The following is a 21,791-nucleotide window of genomic DNA, read 5'->3' as shown; positions in this document are numbered from 1 at the left end:
CCCCGCAGTCACGTCAGTCTCTGTACCAGAGGAGCTTACGCTCCAATGTCCCCTCCCCCGCAGTCACGTCAGTCTCTGTACCAGAGGAGCTTACGCTCCAATGTCCCCTCCCCCGCAGTCCCGTCAGTCTCTGCACCAGAGGAGCTTACGCTCCAATGTCCCCTCCCCCGCAGTCCCGTCATTCTCTGCACCAGAGGAGCTTACGCTCCAATGTCCCCTCCCCCGCAGTCCCATCAGTCTCTGCACCAGAGGAGCTTACGCTCCAATGTCCCCTCCCCCGCAGTCCCATCAGTCTCTGCACCAGAGGAGCTTACGCTCTAATGTCCCCTCCCCCGCAGTCTCATCAGTCTCTGCACCAGAGGAGCTTACGCTCCAATGTCCCCTCCCCCGCAGTCCCATCAGTCTCTGCACCAGAGGAGCTTACGCTCCAATGTCCCCTCCCCCGCAGTCCCATCAGTCTCTGCACCAGAGGAGCTTACGCTCCAATGTCCCCTCCCCCACAGTCCCATCAGTCTCTGCACCAGAGGAGCTTACGCTCTAATGTCCCCTCCCCCACAGTCCCATCAGTCTCTGCACCAGAGGAGCTTACGCTCTAATGTCCCCTCCCCCACAGTCCCATCAGTCTCTGTACCAGAGAGGTTGTGCTGCAGTTGCTCTCCCTCTCCAGACACTAGGGGGCCAGGCCTGCTTGCCTGGCCCCAGAAACATGGCCTCTTCTGGGCTAGGCTCAGACCATGCTCCCCCTGAGGGACCCAGCTTGCCTTCCCATACTTCACCAGCACCTGAAGACCTTGGCTGTGGCCCTAAAAGTGGGGAATCCCTCCCTGTCTTCAGAGAGCGGGTTGCTGACTATCTGGTGAGAATCGCAAAGGAGGAGGAAAAGTTGATGAGTCTGAAAACTGACTACAAGAAGAAGAAAGTTCTCCATGACAAGTCATGGAGCAGCAAGAGGCAGAGCATGAAGCCGGAGATGAAGGGTTTGGAGGACGTCATGGAGCAGCAAGAGGCAGAGTATGAAGCCGGAGATGAAGGGTTTGGAGGACGTCATGGAGCAGCAAGAGGCAGAGTCTGAAGCCGGAGATGAAGGGTTTGGAGGACGTCATGGAGCAGCAAGAGGCAGAGTCTGAAGCCGGAGATGAAGGGTTTGGAGGACGTCATGGAGCAGCAAGAGGCAGAGTATGAAACCGGAGATGAAGGGTCTGGAGGTCGCCATTAAGAAGCAGCAGAATCTGGTAAAGACGCTGAAGGAGAAGAGCGGAGCTTTTAGAGAAAAGTTCCGGAATGAGGAAAGGTTCCGGAAGATGAAGGGAGACTCCGGTAAGGATCCAGCACCGGCGGTGGCAGTACGGGTGGAGAGTGAGGAGGGGGTCCTGGATGCTGCCCCTGGTGTCCCATCCACCTCAGGATCTGCTTCCCTAGAGGAAATGTCAGCCTCTGCATCCCTCCCTCCACAGCAAGCTGGAGGAACAGCACAGGAGGTAGAGGAACATGGCGGAGGGCTGCTAAAGTACATTGAGGAATTGGAGTCTTCCCTAATTGGAAGAACCTTCCGCTTTTCTGAGGATGAGGATGACGGTGAGGACTCTGTACCTGGTCCTATAAAGGAGAAAAAAACAGCAAAGCCACGCTTTATTAAAAGTGACAGTTTGGACTCCAACATGGACAGCCATGTGCACTGCAGAGTTTTGGAGGGAAATCCTCCTGTGTGTGCACAGAGCTCTGCAGGGAAGATGGCTGCTGTGCCTGCAGTACTGCACTCTGCTGGGACTGTGGACTCTGATACCAGGAACCCTGTGACTGTGGGCTCTGATACCAGGAACCCTGGGACTGTGGACTCTGATACCAGGAACCCTGGGACTGTGGACTCTGATACCAGGAACCCTGGGACTGTGGACTCTGATACCAGGAACCCTGGGACTGTGGACTCTGCTGGGGGGAAGGTAAAGGGGGGATCTGACACTATTGCTGGACAATCCCTGCTGATGGCTGCAAATGCAGCAGAAAATGGTGGGAGGAAAAATGTCAGCAGCACTGTGAAAGGTGTTGCTGAAACCCAGGGGAGAGTGACCAGGAGTGGAAGGCTTTTGCCTAAGAGGAGTATGTTGGGGGAGGGGGAGACAGGAGCATCTGGTGTGAATGGGTCTGCTGGGAGCAGTAGTGCCACGAGTGAAAGGAAACATGTGGATGATAAGAGTGCTTGCAATGCTGGAAAGGGGAATGCCTGTGTGTTGGTGGATGGAGTGACTGCTGCTGCCTCTGATGGTGGTTTGCAGAGCGGGGGCTCTGAGGTTCCTGCAACCAATGGGCGGGGTGCAGCTTTAAGGTCCACTACAACTAATGCTGCAAATAAGACCTATGCTGGGGCTCTGGCTGGGAGGAGGGGGTCACATCATACTGTCAGCTCTGGGGGGAGGTCTGCTGCAGGTCTGCCATCTGCACCCCTATCCTTCAGGAGGAGGAATGTGGTGCAGCTCAGGTGGGAAGGTGGGGGTGCTCCCCCGGTCAGTGGTGGTGGACAGGATTTTGGAGATGGGGTTTAGGGCGGATGACATCTTCGCCTTGATCAATCCTGTAGGATCCTATGAATATGATCTGTCCTTTGTGCGCCCCGAGTCTCTGGATATATTCTGGGAGAAGTATGAACACATGTATAAGGGTCTGCCGGAGTGGAGGGGACTCGTCCCAAAGGTGGTCTCACGCCAACCTCTAGTGAAGACGGTCACCATTCTAGTACGGAATGAGTCCATTCCTTCGGCTGACTTGGCTGTCTGGCTGAGGAGATTTGGGGAGCTACTTACACCCCTGAAGAAGATTGTGGATGAGAGAGGGATATGGACTGGTGGGTGGTCGGTGCAGATGAGGTTGTATGTGTGTGGGAATGTGGTCCAGCATCTGCCCTCCTCAGCCTTCATTGGGAAGGACAGGATTGTGGTGTTCTACCCTGGACAGCCCAAGCTCTGCAATAAGTGCGGTTCTCGGGGTCACTTGGCCTCCTCATGTCCAGAGATGAAGTGCTCCCTATGTCAGGATCTGGGGCATCTGGCTAAGGATTGTAATATCATCAGGTGCAATCTGTGTGCCCTGAGGCCATGCACAACCAGTCAGCTTTGGTGGAAGAGTTTTTTCATCTGGACATGGAGGAGGCAGAGGAGAGGGAGGCTGGGCCAGGGGTCCCCAATGTCTCTGTCCCTGTGGTCCCAGTGTCTGATGGTCCATCCAATGTGTCATCTCCTTGTGTTGTGCCCCCTGAGTCAGTGTCCGTGGATGTTGTGTCTGATCCTCCTGTGTCAGTTTCCCCAGAGGTAGTGGGGGCTGTGGAGGGAGCTGGACCAATGTGTATGGTTGCACCGACCCCCCCCTCCCCGGCGTCTGAGGGTCAGAGGGCGTGAGGCACTGGGGGGTGGAGTAAATGATGGTGGGGGTGTTGGGGTGAAGGTTGGGGGGACTACTGTGGTGAGTGGAGAGAGTGGGGTGGATGATGTTGGTGATGGTGGAAGGGAGGGGGAGGGGGCTTTGCAGTCCAGTTTATCAAATGATGATATGGAGTGGTTGGAGGCAAAAAGGAAGTCTGGGAAGAAGAAGCGGAAGAAGGATGTGCCTGTACCTGACCCTGGGAGGGTGGAGGTGTCAAACACATTTGAAGTGTTATCTGAGGTGGAGGATGAGGGATCTTCAGGGGATGAGTCTCTGGTTTCCATGGAGGAGGAATCACAGAGGACTATGAAGCGTGTAGGGTCTCCAAGTAGGGAGGGGGGTAAGCAGGCTAAGAAACGGGTACCTCGATCATCCTGATGGCGGTTCCCACTCCTTTGAAGGTGGCGACCATTAATGTCGCCAGCATAAAATCAGTAAGCGCTCGTAACATGGCCTTATTTTTGCTCAGCAGGTTTGATGCTGACATTTTCTTTTTGCAAGAGACCAGGTTGTCCAGTTTGGGGGATGTTCATATGGTGAAGGAGGAGTGGAGGCGCGGCCCCTCCTTCTGGTCTCTTGCGGCCGAGCCTTACACTGGAGTTGCGGTACTTTTTTCCGGCATGGTAACCTGTCGGCGGATTATTGAGGTAGAAATGGGGAGATGCATGGTCTTAGACGTCTCCATGGGGGGGCAGGACCTGCGCCTGATTAACATCTATGGGCCCCAGACAAAATGGGACAGGAAATGCCTCTTCATGAAGATCAAGCCTTTCCTTTTTACAGCCCAGCAAGTTGTCTTCGGTGGTGACTTTAACACCGTCACTAGGACTAAGGACAGGAGAGGGACCGGAGTCAGGCTGGACTGTGACGGCTAGAGAGGCAGGTCTGGTTGATGTGCACATTCATTGCTGCCCAGACGACACGGGATTCACTTTTCAGCGAGGTTCTAGTCAGAGCAGAATAGATAGGTTTTTTTTAAAGGGGAACTCCGCCTTCTCGGCACCAGTGTGTCAGGCGGTGGAGTTTTCCGATCACTGTATTCTGTCTGTGACTCTGAGTGGCCCCGATACACCACATAAGGGGAGGGGTACCTGGAAGCTGAATTCGGCACTCCTGGACGATGAGAAGGTGAGTCAATCCTTTGAGGATTTTTTTCAGGCACAGGTATCAATCATGGACGTTTGCAGCAGTACGTCCGAGTGGTGGGAGCTTACAAAACGAAGGATCGTTGGGTTTTTCAAGGCCATAGGGAGGAATAAACAGCTTGATAAGTATGTCACCTACCAGCGTCTGCGGAGGAAGCTCGATCGGCTTGTCTCGAATAATGGAGATCCAGAAGCGATCTCTGAGGTCAAACTCTTGCTCAGGCAGTGTCAATATGACAGGCATGCCTCTTTGGTTCTGGAGAGGGATTATGGGAAATATCACTCGCCCGACCCTTACCAGAACTGCAAACAAGGTAGAGCAGTTAAGTCAGTTGTAGGCCTGGTTGACAGTACGGGTTCCCTGACAAAGTCCAAGTCTGGGATCCTGGAAACCTCCAGGTCATATTATGCTGACCTCCCGGGTAGGAGGGACCTCGATCGGGCGAGCATGTCGGGTTTTCTGGACTCTACTCCAGGACTGGGAAATGGCAGTTCTCCTGTGAGTCCTGGGTAGGAGGGACCTCGATCGGGCGAGCATGTTGGGTTTTCTGGACTCTACTCCAGGACTGGGAAATGGCAGTTCTCCTGTGAGTCCTGGGTAGGAGGGACCTCGATCAGGCGAGCATGTCGGGTTTTCTGGACTCTACTCCAGGACTGGGAAATGGCAGTTCTCTTGTGAGTTTGACAGAGGACATCACGGCAGATGAGGTGGTGAAAGCTATTGATCAGCTTGCCATGAAGAAGTCGCCTGGGCCAGACGAATTGACAGCTGAGTTTTATAAGCACTTTAAGGTGACTCTGGCCCCATATTTGGTGGAGGTTTTTAATGGCTGTCTGAGAGAGGGTTCGCTCTCTCCCTCCATGCGACAATCTGCAGTGATTCTTCTGTCAAAGGGTAAGGATTCCTCGAGAATTGAGAATTGGCGGCCCATTGGCCTTCTCAATGTTGATAGGAAGATACTGGCAAAGATTATTTTCTGGCGTTTATCGTCTATTGCGGGCAATTTACTTTCTCGCCATCAGCACTGTTCGGTTCAGGGAAGAAGCACTTTTTCAGCGGTGTTAGCTGTCCGGGAGGCCCTGGAGCGGTGCAGGGCTGCAGGCTGGGGAAAGTTCCTGCTGGCATTGGATCAGGCCAAAGCTTTTGATCGAGTCAATCATGAGTACCTATGGCTGCTTCTTGGCAAGTATGGCCTGGAGGGGGGCTTTATCGATTGGCTAAAGACCTTATACAGAGGGGCTGAAAGCTTCATGCTTGTGAATGGTTGGATTGGACGACCCTTTGAGGTTGGCTCAGGTGTGCGTCAGGGGTGTCCTTTGAGTCCTCTGCTATATGCGTTTGTAATCGATCCCTTCATTCGGAGGTTGGAGAGCGGACCGTTGTGTGGAGTTCCTTTGGGTATTCCTGGGGAGCCCCCTCTGAGGGTCGTGGCCTATGCTGATGACGTGTCTGTTTTCATCTCCAGGACGCAGGAGGCAGAGGAGGTGGTCTTGGTGATGGAACGGTATGCTGAGGCAGGAGGTGGAGGAGGTGGTCTCGGTGATGGAACGGTATGCTGAGGCAGGAGGCGGAGGAGGCGGTCTCGGTGATGGAACAGTATGCTGAGGCAGGAGGCGGAGGAGGTGGTCTCGGTGATGGAGCAGTATGCTGAGGCAGGAGGAGGTGGTCTCGGTGATGGAACAGTATGCTGAGGCATCTGGCTCAAAGATCAATCAGGATAAGAGTGAGGTTTTCTGGATGGGAGAGGAAGGCGAAGGCTTTACCCTTCCGGACGCCTTCCCAGAGCCCCAGCAGGAAATTAAAGTTTTAGGCATCAGATTTGGTCCCGGTGATTACGGCCTTGTAAATTGGGTAAGCCGGCTACAAGATGCCGATGCCAAGGTGGCCAGCTGGAAGGATTGGAAACTCTCTTACAGGGAAAGGATTGACCCGATTAAAACTTACCTGATCTCGGTATTTCTGTATGTCAGCTTTGTCTGTGTTTTGCCAGTGTCTCTCTATGCGAGGATCTACAGTTGTTTCTTCCAGCTGTTATGGGGGCACAAACTGAACCTCATTAAGAGGTCTGTAACCTACCTTCCCAGGCGGATGGGTGGCCTAGGTATGGTCAACCCGGTGGTTTTCTTTTCTCTGATGTTTTTGAAACATAATTTTGGTAGCATGCTGGCAGAGGAACCGCCTGGGTGGGTTGGTATTTTTCAGTCCTGGTTTAGGCCTTTTCTACAGAGCTGGGAGAATGGTGGGCCAGTGAAAAGCCTGAGGGTCCAACATGGTAAGCTCCCGGCTTATGTTGCCCCGTGTCTGAAAATGCTTCGGCAATGGCGAGTGACGGTGGAGGAAATTAAATCTCTTCCTAGGAAGGCCCTGGAGAGGAGGGTTGTTGAATCTGCCTTTAGCGAGCCATTGGCCTTGAGGGATTGCCCAGGCCCGGTTATGAGGGAGGGTCTGCGTTTGATGAATCTGGAGAGAATCCCTTTAAAGTTTCGGGATTTGGCCTGGCTCTCGTTCCATGGCAGACTCTATGTGAAGGGCAACCTGAAGCATCGCTCTGCGGAGAACCGTGGTTGTCCAAGAGTGGAGTGTGGTGGAGTGGAGGAGACGATGGACCATTTCTTGCTTCAGTGCCCCTTCAATATAGAAGTCTACAAGCAGGTGGGTGGGGCTCTGGGGATCCCTTTCCTTTCCCGCTTGAGTTACGCGGAGTGGTCTTACGGAGCCTTTCAGACTCTCCGGGATTTTGATTTTGAGACACTTTTTCTAGTTAGCTTAGTAGTCCGTTACCACACGTGGAATGCACGGTGTCAGGTTTCCATTCGCAAAAAAGTCCTTCCTGTCGAGGTGGTGGTGAACAACATTCTGGGTGAGGTTGGGAAGATTCGGGGTCTTGAGAAGGACAGGTGGCAGCCGGGAGCCTGGACAAAGGCGTGGAGGAATGTCAGGTCCCCGTAGCTGCTGTCTGTCAGTCTCTGGGGGCGTGGCTTCTCTTTCTGTCCTTTCACGTCCCCTAGATTTTGTAACATCAGATTTTTGAAGAAAGGCGGCATGTATGGGATCAGTGTGTGGGATCAATGTACGGGATCAATGTACGGGATCAGTGTACGGGATCAGTGTGTGGGATCAGTGTGTGGGATCAGTGTGTGGGATGAATATTTAATCGTTTCTTAGCCTGAGGGGGTGGTTAGGTGACGGTCAGAATTTGTTATTGTTTTGCTGAAGTAAGCTGGTTTTGTTTAATTATATATATTTTATTCTGTATATATGTAAATATGTTTATGATGTTTTTTGTTTGCAAGATTTTAATAAACAAAAAATGTACACTCTAATGTCCCCTCCCCCCCCCAGTCACATCAGTCTGTGTACCAGAGGAGCTTACACTCTAATGTCCCCTCCCCCACAGTCAATTCAAGTCTCTGTACCAGAGGAGCTTACGCTCGAATGTCCCCTCCCCCAGTCACATCACTCTCTGCAGCAGAAGAGCTTACGCTCTAATGTCTCATAGATCAGAAAACATGACAGGACGCCGGGTGACAGTTTTTTCGAGTTTATTAATCATTAAATTACAAAATCTGTAAAATGACATTTCCGATGATTCAGTGCAATGACGACGTGTGCGGAGGAGGGAATTCTGGGTAGACAGACTCATTCACAGTATATCTTCAGAAGGGAGACCATTGATCTATAAGGAATAGGAGGAGGACCTGTGTGTCGGGGGAGGATTGAAGCTGCATGCTCCCCCATCAGCCAGTAGAAAGGTGCAGGCAATGCATTGTGGGAGGCCACAGGGGGGACGGAGCTCTCACTTGAGGTTTTTACGTGTTCCTGGCTCTGGGGACTCCTGGGAAAGCTTCGCTCAGCGAGGACCTGTTGGCTCCACCCAGCGAGGACCTGTTGGCTCCTCCCCTCTTACAATACATATCAGGAAGCGATTGCCGATCGGTGACAACACCGGTTTGGCATCTGGTGTTAAAGGAGACCTCTTCTGGGAGAACTACCAGCTTGCCTGTGCCTACCTACTCCTGAAAACATCGCAGCCAAGCGAACCGGCATTTCCCATTCAACTCTGGGATACTGCTCCGGGCTCCCGAAACCTGTAACAGGCGGAGCCTCATATGGGGCTAGAGCTACATGGGGGGAGGGGAGGTTTAAAGGGACACTCCACGTACAGCGTCCCTCCCCACACCGAACCTATGGACCCGCAGGAGGAGGCGGAGCTTCGACGACCGGAGACGGAGGGAACGGTTGGCGAGTTGCAAAGTGAAGAGGAGATTTGTGGGCTGGATGATGCCACTGTGTGGGCGGAGCCATTTACAGCCACAATTCAGATCACTATTGGGGGGGGGGGGGGCAGTGGGACCGCGTTTCATGTTCTGCGCCAAATATGGGAAAGCATTAAAACTTGGACTTGTCCTTTAACCCGAAATTTAACCCCTTGCTGGCCGTCAGGCTGGGGATATGCGGGAGGTTTAGGTTTCAGTAAAAGCGGCGGCTGCATTTGTTTTCTTTTATTTATTTTCATCTGGTGATCCTGCCAGTAACACACTTCCTGCCCTAAGGTGACAATGCTGTGAACTGAAGTACCACTGTCACCTTATGACAGGACTACAAAACACCTTTACCTTACATGGGGGGGGAGGGGTTCTGCAGTTTGCAAACAAAGATGGGAACAATGTTAAAGTAGTATTCTGGCCTAAACCTTACTAGTCTTAATGCCCCTCCCCCAACCTGTGTGAGAAAGATGTATATACTTACCTGTTTTCAGGCCGCTCCGGTCACGTGATCCCCCGGGTCGGCCAGTGGCGGCTGCAGGGGAGAAGAGAGCACCGACAATGGTTGGCACATGGGTAACATCACCGCTCCAGGCTTTACCAGCCACTGTAAGATCACTCGCTCTTCTCCCCTGCAGCCACCACTGGCTGACATGGGGATGGGTGGGAAATCATATAGGTAAGTCTATGCATCTTTTTTTTTTCACAGGTAAGGAGGGGGGGGGGCATTTTTATATATAGTTTGGTTTAGGCTGGAATTCTAACATAGGGGGAGGGGTTCTGTAGTTTGCAAAGACATCTGGGAACATAAGAGTGCAGGATTCAGCTACTAAAAAGCCTTTTAGGTTGACAGCCAGTAAGTGGTTAAATCTTTGGTGGTAGGAAAGTAAAATAAACCCCCTGATCATACCCAACCCCCCCCCCCCCCAAATCGCTTAAATTATCTCAGCTACGCTTTTCGTACAAAAGCAACACATCGCAGAAAGCAGAACGCGGCATCTGTTCCCCTCCTCTATTGTAGCAGAAACCTGTCTGCAACCTTCCTATTTCAGGAACCTCCGGCTCATCCGCAGGAGATCAATTAGTAACATGAAAAGATGCATCATGGGAGGAGCCTGCAGGAGGTGGGAGGAGCCTGAGGGAGGTGACCGGAGAGCCCATGGGCAGCCAAGCAGACCCAATGACAGGAGCATGAGCTATAAAGTGCCCCCCCAAGTCATGAAGAAGGGGCTCAGGAGGCAAAACCGAAAAACTCGCAGCTATGCGTTTCACTCAAAAGCACTGCATTAGAGGAAGGTGCAGCCCGGAATCTGTTCCAGTCTTACAATGTAGCAGAACGCAGTTTGCGACATTCTTTCCTCGTTTCATCCGCGGGAGACCAATTAGTAACATGATAAGATGCGTCAGGGGTGGAGCCTGCGGGAGGAGAGCCCATGGGCAGACCCAATTACAGGAGTGTGAAATACAAAGTGCCCCTCCCCCCCTCGAGTCCTTTAATTAATGAAGATGTCGCTCAGGAGGCAAAACAACTCGCAACTACGCGTTTCGTGCAAAAGCAACACATTACAGGAAGGTGTAGCCAGGAATCTGTTCCAGTCTTACAATGTAGCAGAATGCGGTTTGCGACATTCTTTCCTTGTTTCATCCGCGGGAGACCAATTGGTAACATGATAAGATGCGTCAGGGGTGGAGCCTGTGAGAGGCGGGAGGAGGCCGGAGAGCTCATGGGCAGCCAAGCAGACCCAATGACAGGAGTGTGAGCTACAAAGTGCCCCCCACCCTATTTAATTAATGAAGATATCAGTCACGAGGAAGGGGCTCAGGAGGCAAAACCAAAAAAACTCGCACCTACGCGTTTCGTGCAAAAGCAATGCATTACAGGAAGGCGTAGCCCGGAATCTGGTCTGTTCCAGTCTTACAATGTAGCAGAATGCGGTTTGCGACATTCTTTCCTCGTTTCATCCGCGGGAGACAAATTGATAACATAAGATGCGCCAGGGGTGGAGCCAGCGTGAGGCGTTTGGACCCAATGACAGGAGTGTGGCACCCCAAGTCCTTTGACGAAGATGGAAGGGACGAATCAAAAACGCTCGCTAATTACAATATTACATCCGCGACAGGGGGAGAATATATTAACCCTTTCTATGAGAACTCCGCGTATTTACAACGCCATCGCAAGGCGCTTTGGCAGGATGGAGTCTATCGAATGTCCACAGGAGCCCCCGAGTGGGAGGTACACAACGTGCAGCCGCTGGGGTGGAAAAAAACGTAACCGGGAAGACGGGAAGATCAGAACTGCGGCGGCGTCTTCCTCCGCCTGGCGTCTCGCTCCACCTTAGCTCAGGACTACGTGGCGGTCGAACACGGACTTGCGCTGTTCTTGCACTTGCAGCTTCCAGCGCTGCTGGGCGTATTCCACTTTGTTTAATACGTTGGCGCGGCTTCTGGATCGCGCGAGGACGTCGTGGGCGTTGGCGAAAGGCTGGTGGTCCTGCTGCAGAAGACAAGTGTGGTTAGTGGAGGGAAATGAGGAGAGGTCAATGGCATCTTGTGCTGCAAAGCAGCGGTCCCCAACCTTTTTGGTACCAGGGACCGGTTTTGCGGCAGCTGCTTGTTAGAAAGATTCCCGCTCTCTGCGCGGATCTGCGGTCCAGAACGCAGTCGCCACTCTCCTCCTGCCCAGTCATCAGCAGGCCACTGAGCGGTACCGGTCCACGGCACGGGGGTTGGGGACCTCTGCTGTAAAGATTAAAATCTTTCAGTTTTTATTACCTTTAGTCCCATAGTGATGTCATTGCTGGGTCTCTGTGCTTACCTATGCAACGCAGGCAGATGGGGGCCAGCAAGATGCTGTAACAGCTTCCTGACTCGTGGGAGGAGTTATGCTAATATTAGGTTTAATCTGCTTTTATTTTTCCTGAAGAGGGTGCTTCTGCGCAGAGCCACGAAGGGGTTAACACGGGTGATAATCAGTGGAAGGGCGTGGCATCCCTGACCCATGTGATACCGACGAGCCACACGCAGCCGCCAAGGAACTACAAGTCTCAGCATGCACTGCCACCCACCAGCTATCATCGTTTAAAAAGCTGCCCTGTCATACATGTGTATTGTGGGGCCCCATGCAGACTACCTTACACTAAAGCCATCAATAGAAATCACGGGGCCCCTTACAGCCCAACTCGCGGGGGTCCCTTACAGCCCAACTCACGGGGGTCCCTCACAGCCCCAACACGCGGGGGTCCCTCACAGCCCCAACACGCGGGGGTCCCTCACAGCCCCAACACGCGGGGGTCCCTCACAGCCCAACTCGCGGGGGTCCCTTACAGCCCAACTCGCGGGGGTCCCTTACAGCCCAACTCGCGGGGGTCCCTTACAGCCCAACTCGGGGGGCCCCTTACAGCCCAACTCACGGGAGTCCCTTACAGCCCAACTCACGGGGGTCCCTTACAGCCCAACTCACTGGGGTCCCTTACAGCCCAACTCAAGGGGGTCCCTTACAACCCAACACATGGGGCCCCTTACAGCTCATCTAACAGGACAGGATCAGGCCAGCCTCCTTTCTACCCCAGCAGGCACTATGTACCCGAGCCGACAGGGAGGAGGACTGTTCGTGAACAAAACAGTCCTCCTCCCCGTCGGAGATCCTTGGTAATCACTGGGCGCCAGCGAGTAATCACAGGCCGGGACTCGGTGATTGAAAGCTGCAGCCGCGAATGGGCGGGTAGGGCGTGGAACCGCAAAATTACGTATATACATATTACACATGATTTTTCGCGCCCGTGCTGCCGTGTAGCAGTATATCTGGAAGCGGGTAACGCGTCGGCAGGCGGTGTTTCTGCGCTCCCAGCACTGACACGGAGCTGTGAAAAACCAGCTTTCAGTCCCAGTAATGATCAGTAGTTGGCAGGATCGGCTCCCTATCATGTGACCACCGTGACAGCCAATCACACGGCTTTTTTTTTGAATGCCAGGACGGAGTTAAACTGAAAATTGGTCGATATGAAGAAAAAAAAAAAAGTGACAGATGGTAATGTGTGGACAGGTTAACCAATCAGAATTTATTTCCTGATCGATGTGTATCACGGAGCCGGGAGCTGAGATGAGGAGACGCGGCGGGCCCTCCATGTTGGCACTCCCGTCCCATTGTCACTCGGAGTTTACACAACAAGCGGCAGGTGGGGGAGGCTTTCCGATAAAGCGGGTCGGGTTACCGGATTTTAATTTTATCAACATGGATTGAACGCAGAGCCAAGGAAGTGCCGCCATCATCGCGTCCTCATGGGACTGCTTTGTAAACACCTCATTGTACCAGATGTGGGGTGGGGTAAGGGGGGAGGGGGGCTATTTTATACTGGCAGCAGATCATGGGGGTCATTCATAGGAGAGATCCCTACTAGCACGTGCATGTGAACCCCTCCCCCCCCTCCTCCCCGGGGGTGCAAGCCACAGAGGGCATCTACCAAATAAAATAGGTATGCAGGACCACACCAGCCACATCCCACTGGGATTTAACCACTTCCAGTCCGGACGCTTTCACCCCCCTTGCAGCCCGGACGCTTTCACCCCCCTTGCAGCCCGGACGCTTTCACCCCCCTTGCAGCCCGGACGCTTTCACCCCCCTTCCAGCCCGGACGCTTTCACCCCCCTTCCTACTGGGACGCTTTCACCCCCCTTGCAGCCCGGACGCTTTCACCCCCCTTGCAGCCCGGACGCTCCCCCCCCCCTTCCTGCCGGGACGCTTCCTGCAGCCATTCAGAAATACTGTGAGAGCTGTGATTGGTCACAGCTTGTCACATGGTACAAGGCTGTTGTGAATGGCCCTGTACCATGTGATCTCTGTGATCATTCACAGATTTCACAAGTAGTAAGCAATGATGTCAGGAAGTGACATCTTGCTTACTACTCTTCATGTGATCACTGATTGGCCAATCAGTGATCACATGATCGGGATCTCACACAGAGGTCCCGTACAACGATCAGTGTTTCACTGTGTCCGGAGGACACAGTGGGCGCCCCGGATCGCGGTGCTGTGTGCTCCCATGGAGCGCGCACAAGCAGGGAGGACATTTATGAACGGCCACCCGCCCTGCACTGCTCCGGATTGGCCGTTTATATACATTGGCTGGATGGGAAGTGGTTATAGGGATAGTTCACCTTTACCAAAAAACTGCCTGTGCAGGTGAGAGAGGAAATACAAACTGTGCGGCTTACACTAAAGCTGGATAATGCCCTTGTTATGGGTGTCGGACATTTACGAACCTCCCGAAGCCTTACCGAAAAACTCCCAGAGACAGGATCATGCCTTCCTGCCTTGTTGCTAGGAGGTTACTAAGATACTCCCAGCCGATTCAACCCCTCGCCTGCCCATTCTTTGTCCCCTGTGGCAGTAGTTCTGAGGGGATAGAGAACCGCGCCTGTGCAAGGGTTTGAAAGCTTGCTCATGTGATGGTGGGGGTGAGCGGTAGTGGCTGGGAGTCTCTTAGCAATGTCCTAGCAACAAGGCAGGATGATGCCATCTCTGGGAGTTTTTCAGCTAGGCTTCGTAAATAGCCGACACCTATAACAAGGGCATTATCCAATGAGAGCTCTCGCCGGTGATAGTGGGTGTGAGAAGAAATGGCTGGGAGTGTCTTAGCAACGTCCTAGCAACAAGGCAGGGCAGAATGATGCCATGTCTGGGAGTACTTTAGCCAGACTTCAGGAGGTACAAAAATGGTCTACACCTATAACAAGGGCATTATCCAATGAGAGCTCGCTCCTCTGATAGTGGGTGTGAGCAGAAATGGCTGCGAGTGTCTTAGCAACGTCCTAGCAACAAAGCAGGGGAGGTTGATGCCATCTTTGGGAGTTCTTTAGCTAGGCTTCAGGAGGTACATAAATAGTCTACATCTATAACAAGGGCATTATCCAATGAGAGCTCGCTCCGGTGATAGTGAATGTAGGCAGTAATGGCAGGGAGTGTCTTAGCAACACCCTAGCAACAAAGCAGGGGAGGTTGATGCCATCTTTGGGAGTTTTTCAGCTACGTTTCACGAGATACCTAAATGGCTTATACCTATTACAGGGGCATTATCCAATGAGAGCTCGCTCCTCTGATAGTGGGTGTGAGCAGATATGGCTGAGAGTGTCTTAGCAACATCCTAGCAACAAGGCAGGGCAGGATGATGCCATCTCTGGGAGTTTTTCAGCTAGGCTTTAAGAGGTACATAAATGGTCTACACCTATAACAAGGGCATTATCCAATGAGAGCTCGCTCCTCTGATAGTGGGCGTGATCAGTAATGGCTGGAAGCGTCTAAGCAACATCCTAGCAACACGGCAGGGCAGGATGATGCCGTTTCCGGGAGGCAGCTAAATGTCCTACACTCAGCAAGGTCATCATCCAACCTTACACAAAGCTGCACAGCTTGTTTTTATCTACTGGCACCCCTTACCTGCATAGAAGAACGGAGGGGGGGGGACAATGGAAAGTTTCCCCCAAGCAGGGAAGGCTTCATCACCAGACCTGAGGGAAAGGCTTCCACCCTCCCAGGACACTAGCAAAAACTGAGGAATTCTGGGTAAAGGAGGGGTTCTATGGGGGCTGGTCTACACCTTCTGTTTGCCGGCGTCCTGACCTCCTGAAGGTGGAAGCATAGCCCGCCTGTTTCAGAATCCCCATGTCCCTGAATGGAAGGTTCAGTTTTAAATGAGGTGTTCCTGTAGGAATCCCCACTACTTACCCCGACGTCGTCATCGTTCTGTATGAGCTGAGAATGGCCGAACAGACGCCTCTTCAGCATGGGCTCCACCAGGGTCAGGTACACCATGTAGAGGAGGAGGAGGCCCAGGATGGACAGGTAGATGATAATCGTCACCTGCAGGGGGCAGAATATCTCATGTTATCACTAGTGATGGGCTGAACACCCCCCCCCCCCCCGTTCGGTTCGCAGGTCGAACATCCGAACCTACAGAATGTTCGACCGCGAGACTTCGAACAATTCACAGAGTGGTATCTTTCCGTATCTGAGTATGTGGAACGATACTAAAATCTGTTCTACGATGACATCACGCGGTATTTTAGTAGTAATTCATTCATGTTCCCGGGGTCAGAGGGGTTCCCGGGGTCAGAGGGGTTCCTGGTCTCAGAGGGGTTCCCGGGGTCAGAGGGGTTCCCGGGGTCAGAGGGGTTCCCGGGGTCAGAGGGGTTCCTGGTCTCAGAGGGGTTCCCGGGGTCAGAGGGGTTCCCGGGGTCAGAGGGGTTCCCCGCCGACAACTGAATGTCAAAAGAATTGTCGGCAATTACATTTTTTTTTTTTTTAATGTCTCCCATCTCATCCATACCAAGCCCTTCGGGTCTGGTAAGGATTTTGGGGAGAGCCCCCCACCAAAATTTTTTTTAAATGGCGTGGGGGCCACCCCCCAAAATCCATACCAGACCCTTATCCAAGCAAGCAGCCCGGCAGGTCAGGAAAGAACCATACCAGGCCACATGCCCTTAACAAGGGGGGACTCTAAAGGGGACTCAAAAGGGGTGGGGAGACTGACGGGGACGTCCAATGGAGACACCAGGGGAGACTCAGACGGGGACGCCCAATGGGCGGGGAGACTCAGACAGGGGACGCCCAATGGGCGGGGAGACTCAGACAGGGGACGCCCAATGGGCGGGGAGACTCAGACAGGGGACGCCCAATGGGCGGGGAGACTCAGACAGGGGACGCCCAATGGGCGGGGAGACTCAGACAGGGGACGCCCAATGGGCGGGGAGACTCAGACAGGGGACGCCCAATGGGCGGGGAGACTCAGACAGGGGACGCCCAATGGGCGGGGAGACTCAGACAGGGGACGCCCAATGGGCGGGGAGACTCAGACAGGGGACGCCCAATGGGCGGGGAGACTCAGACAGGGGACGCCCAATGGGCGGGGAGACTCAGACAGGGGACGCCCAATGGGCGGGGAGACTCAGACAGGGGACGCCCAATGGGCGGGGAGACTCAGACAGGGGACGCCCAATGGAGACACCAGGGGAGACTCAGACGGGGACGCCCAATGGAGACACCAGGGGAGACTCAGACGGGGACGCCCAATGGAGACACCAGGGGAGACTCAGACGGGGACGCCCAATGGAGACACCAGGGGAGACTCAGACGGGGACGCCCAATGGAGACACCAGGGGAGACTCAGACGGGGACGCCCAATGGGCGGGGAGACTCAGACGGGGATACAAAGGGGCGGGGAGCCATGAGGCTCTGGTGTTCAGGTGCAGGCGGAGGACCGAATAGTTTGGGGACCCCTACTTTATAACCCACCGCAGAGTGACACGCAAAGTGGGAACACCTCACAGCTCTGCCTATTCTCAGCTTCTGTGTATGGAGCAGATTCCAGGACTACCAGCTGGTGATCACTGCCTCCTGCCTGTAATCACTTCTCATTGACGTTCTGCTGGAGAAATCTGTCCTGCTGCTGCTATAAGGGACAAGGACCCCAAACTCTGCACTGTGCCATGACACCGACACCAACCTTGATGGTGATGGAGCTCCGCTCTTCGTATTTGCACTCACAGCGCAGGCAGTACGCTTCCACGTCGGCACCGGGGACCGGCATGGGGGTGACCACATGGAGACAATCACTGGAGGGGAGAGAACCGCACATACTGGGTGAGCAAAGTGCCAACACAATTTCCTGTCCTATATCCTGAGCACAGTGTTGTCAGCCCTGCCTTGTCCACCAGTGATCTACAGGACACCTCCACCCTAGTCTGATGGATAAAGCAACATTTGTCTGAATGAATTGTTGTGTGTGTGTGTGGACACCGGACTGCTTACAGATAACCGATCCTTCTCTATTCACCACTCCTTACAAATCCTCCACCACTCCTCGCCAACCCTGCACCACCCCTCGCCAACCCTGCACCACTCCCCCACTCCTCGCCAACCCTGCACCACTCCTCGCCAACCCTGCACCACCCCCTCTACTGCTCGCCAACCCTCCACCACTCCTCGCAAACCCTGCACCACTCCACCACTCCTTGCCAACCCTCCACCACTCCCTCTACTCCTCGCCAACCCTCCACCACTCCCTCTACTCCTCGCCAACCCTGCACCACTCCTCGCCAACCCTGCACCACTCCTCGCCAACCCTCCACCACTCCTCGCCAACCCTCCACTACTCCCTCTACTCCTCGCCAACCCTGCACCACTCCCCCACTCCTCGCCAACCCTCCACCACTCCCCGCCAACCCTCCACCACTCCCCCACTCCTCGCCAACCCTGCACCACTCCCGCACTCCTCGCCAACCCTGCACCACTCCCTCTACTCCTCGTCAATCCTCCCCCACTCACCAGTCTTTCTGCGTCATGTTGGTGTTGTAGATTTTCCCGGGTTTGTCTTTGTAGGGAGGACAGATACATTTGCAGCGCACATCCTCAGATTTCTGAGATATAGAGAAGAGGATTATATTTTGCACAAAAACTATTACAATATAAATAATCCGACATTCATCTATTAACCCCTTCACGCCGACGTCACACAAATCTGCGGCCTCACGGAGCTGGGCTTTTTCCCGTGGGGGCGGCATATTTGCGTACACATATATGGTATCGCTGCGATCGCCAAGAGCTGGAGAATTTATTTTGGGTCGTTCTTTGGTGGTCGGTGATGTTTGTAACAAGAAACACAGCTATATAAAATAAAAAAAGATTTTTTTTTTACTTTTTTGGGCCAGTTTTCCTTTGATAGAAAAAAAAAAAAAAAAAAATCAGGAGATATCATTACCATTTACCACCAAATGAAAGCCCAATTTGTCCTGAAAAAAAACCGCGGTACAATCCCCCCGGATGTATGAAGTCGCTGTGACGATACGGACGGTTTCACTGACACAGGTCAGCGTTGCAGAATTGTGCATTTAGATTTGAGTCCCCTCAGGTGTGAAGGGGTTAAAGTGAACCTGTCAGTGACAAGGTGAAGTCCCCGCCAGGCGCTCCCAGACGGATCCTGATGATAGGAGGAGTGAATGTAATGATGCTGTTACTGTACATTGTGAGATGTCGGGATTTATTGATGAGGTCCAATGTACACCGATCAATGATTGGCTTATTGATTAGAGTTCAGGGATGGGGGAAGGAGGCCCAGTGTATACAGAGATGGGGGAGGGGGCTCTAACATGGGGGACGGCTCTCAGTGTATATAGGGAGGAGACTGTAATATGAGGGAGGGGTCTCAGTGTATAGAGGGAGGCGACACTGAGAAGGGGGAGGGGTCTCAGTGTATAATGAGAAGGGGGAGGGGTCTCAGTGTATATAGAGAGGGGACAATGAGAAGGGGGAGGGGTCTCCGTGTATATAGGGAGGGGACAATGAGATGGGGGAGGGGTCTCAGTGTATATAGAGAGGGGACAATGAGAAGGGGGAGGGGTCTCAGTGTATCTAGGGAGGGGACAATGAAATGAGGGAGGGGTCTCAGTATCTAGGGAGGGGACAATGAAATGAGGGAGGGGTCTCAGTATCTATGGAGGGGACAATGAAATGGGGGAGGGGTCTCAGGATCTATGGAGGAAACTCTGAGATGGGGGAGGGGTCTCAGTATCTATGGAGGAAACTCTGAGATGGGGGAGGGGTCTCAGTGTATCTAGGGAGGAGACTCTGAGCTGGGGGAGGGGTCTCAGTGTATCCAGGGAGGAGACTCTGAGCTGGGGGAGGGGTCTCAGTGTATCCAGGGAGGAGACTCTGAGCTGGGGGAGGGGTCTCAGTGTATCCAGGGAGGAGACTCTGAGCTGGGGGAGGGGTCTCAGTGTATCCAGGGAGGAGACTCTGAGCTGGGGGAGGGGTCTCAGTGTATCCAGGGAGGAGACTCTGAGCTGGGGGAGGGGTCTCAGTGTATCCAGGGAGGAGACTCTGAGCTGGGGGAGGGGTCTCAGTGTATCCAGGGAGGAGACTCTGAGCTGGGGGAGGGGTCTCAGTGTATCCAGGGAGGAGACTCTGAGCTGGGGGAGGGGTCTCAGTGTATCCAGGGAGGAGACTCTGAGATGGGGAGGGGTCTCAGTGTATCCAGGGAGGGGACTGAGATGAGGGAGGGGTCTCAGTGTATATAGGAAGAGGACCCTGAGATGGGGAGGGAATTCTGGAGTGGGGGAGGGGTCTGAGGTGAGGTAGGTGGATGGATATGTCTCACCTTTCCCTCCTTCTCATCTTTATCCTCGGACCGGACTGACACCAGCAGCAGGAAGAGGACCGCAGAGCAAACCAGTAACCCAGCCCCCCGGAGCGCCGCCATCATCCCAGTCCTCTGTCACCTGACTCCTCTCAGCTTCCGCCCCACTTCCGTCCGTCCGTGCACCGCCCAATACTGTCCCCGGAATGCGGAATACTCAGAAGATCAGTTCCGCCCTTCATATCTCCGCCCAGAGCTGAGCGCAATACTGCCACCTGGAGGACACACCGAGTACTGCAGACAGTGCCGAGAGCCAAGGGATGGAGAGAGCTGATACCATCCCCTCCCCCACACCATAACAGGGGACATTAGAGTGTAAGCTCCTCTGGTGCAGAGACTGATGGGACTGTGGGGGAGGGGACATTAGAGCGTAAGCTCCTCTGGTGCAGAGACTGATGCGACTGTGGGGGAGGGGACATTAGAGCGTAAGCTCCTCTGGTACATCCAAATCTAAAAGACAAGTTTCAGGCGGAGTTGCCCTTGGAGAATACAAACCAATAACTGAGACAAGAAACATACATCACGCGTGTCAAACACAAGGCTTGTGGGCCGATACTGGACCACCAGGCCATTTCATGGGCCCTCCCACCTCTCCTGCAGCACCCCCTCATCCCTGACTGTGTCTCAGCAACTGGCAGCAGATTGGAGGACAGAACTCCTCCTACATATCCATTGCTTCTTTGTCCAATCATGGAGAGGCTTGTCTCTGCCCCTCTATCTCAGCATCAGAGAGGACAGAGCTTTTCCTAGAAATCCCACACTTCTCTGTGCAGCCGCAGCACCCCCTCATCTCCACCCCCACCTTTTCTCAGCAGTCGGCACCAGAGAGGACTGAACTCCTACAGATCCTATGACTCTCTGTGCAGCTGCTGCACACCCTCATCTCCACCCCTACTTGGTCTACGCAATCAGCAACAGAGAGGGCAGAACTCCTCCTACAGATCCTACACCTTTCTGTGCAGCCGCAGCACTCCCTCATCTCCACCCCCAATTTGTCTACGCAGTCAGCAACAGAGAGGACAGATCTCCTCCTGCAGATACTATACCTCTCTGGGCAGCCACAGCACCCCCTTGTTTCCACCCCCACCTTGTCTCCATAGTTGGAGGACAGAACTCCTACGCATCCTATGCCTCTCTATGCAGCCGCAGCACCCCCTCATATTCACCTCCACCTTGTCTCCACAGTTGGCTGCAGAGAGGACAGAACTTCTACAGATCCTATGCCTCTCTATGCAGATGCAGCACCCCCTCGTCTCCACCCCCACCTTGTCTCAGCAGTTGGCAGCAGAGAGGACAGAACTTCTACAGATCCTATGCTTCTCTGTGCAGCTGCAGCACCCCCTTGTCTCCACCCCCACCTTGTCTCAGCAGTTGGCAGCAGAGAGGACAGAACTTCTACAGATCCTATGTTTCTCTGTGCAGCTGCAGCACCCCCTCGTCTCCACCCCCACCTTGTCTCAGCAGTTGGCAGCAGAGAGGACAGAACTTCTACAGATCCTATGCTTCTCTGTGCAGCTGCAGCACCCCCTCGTCTCCACCCCCACCTTGTCTCAGCAGTTGGCAGCAGAGAGGACAGAACTTCTACAGATCCTATGCTTCTCTGTGCAGCTGCAGCACCCCCTCGTCTCCACCCCCACCTTGTCTCAGCAGCTGGCAGCAGAGAGGAGGACATAACTCATCCTACACTTCTCTGTGCAGCTGCAGCACCCCCTCGTCTCCACCCCCACCTTGTCTCCACAGTTGGCAGCAGAGAGGACAAAACTTCTACAGATACTATACC

The 21,791-nt window shown here is 53.7% G+C and overlaps 1 protein-coding gene across 2 annotated transcripts; it reads right to left on the bottom strand.

Moving 5' to 3' along the window:
• Positions 1 to 8,085: 8,085 nt before the first annotated feature.
• TMEM9B (TMEM9 domain family member B) lies at positions 8,086 to 20,128 on the bottom strand. Of its 2 annotated transcripts, none has more exons than XM_089664632.1 (5): positions 19,973 to 20,128; positions 18,145 to 18,236; positions 17,324 to 17,432; positions 15,547 to 15,681; positions 8,086 to 11,319 (listed from the first exon to the last, which is right to left on the bottom strand). In XM_089664632.1, the coding sequence occupies exons 1-5, from the start codon at positions 20,075 to 20,077 to the stop codon at positions 11,161 to 11,163; spliced, it is 600 nt and encodes a 199-aa protein (XP_089520758.1). In that variant the 5' UTR covers positions 20,078 to 20,128; the 3' UTR covers positions 8,086 to 11,160. The 2 variants fall into 2 exon arrangements, with proteins under 2 accessions (XP_089520758.1, XP_089520759.1); XM_089664633.1 differs by having other exon boundaries at positions 8,086 to 11,316.
• Between the last annotated feature and the right edge of the window lie 1,663 nt (positions 20,129 to 21,791).

This window comes from Staurois parvus, unplaced genomic scaffold (genome assembly GCF_062004578.1).
Source record: "Staurois parvus isolate SC_StPar_1 unplaced genomic scaffold, SC_StPar_1.0 ptg001974l, whole genome shotgun sequence".
In the NCBI taxonomy this organism is placed as follows: Eukaryota; Metazoa; Chordata; class Amphibia; order Anura; family Ranidae; genus Staurois; species Staurois parvus.
Note: the sequence above shows the minus strand (reverse complement) of the source record. Positions and strands in the feature narration are given on the sequence as shown.

Coding starts and splice junctions, on each gene's coding strand:
- TMEM9B (XM_089664632.1), bottom strand. CDS start 20,077: ATGATGGCGGCGCTCCGGGGGGCTGGGTTACTGGTTTGCTCTGCGGTC. Junction 17,433..18,144: donor AACATGACGCAGAAAGACTG/GTGAGTGGGGGA, acceptor TCTCCCCTCCAG/TGATTGTCTCCATGTGGTCA. Junction 15,682..17,323: donor GGAGCTCCATCACCATCAAG/GTTGGTGTCGGT, acceptor TGCCCCCTGCAG/GTGACGATTATCATCTACCT.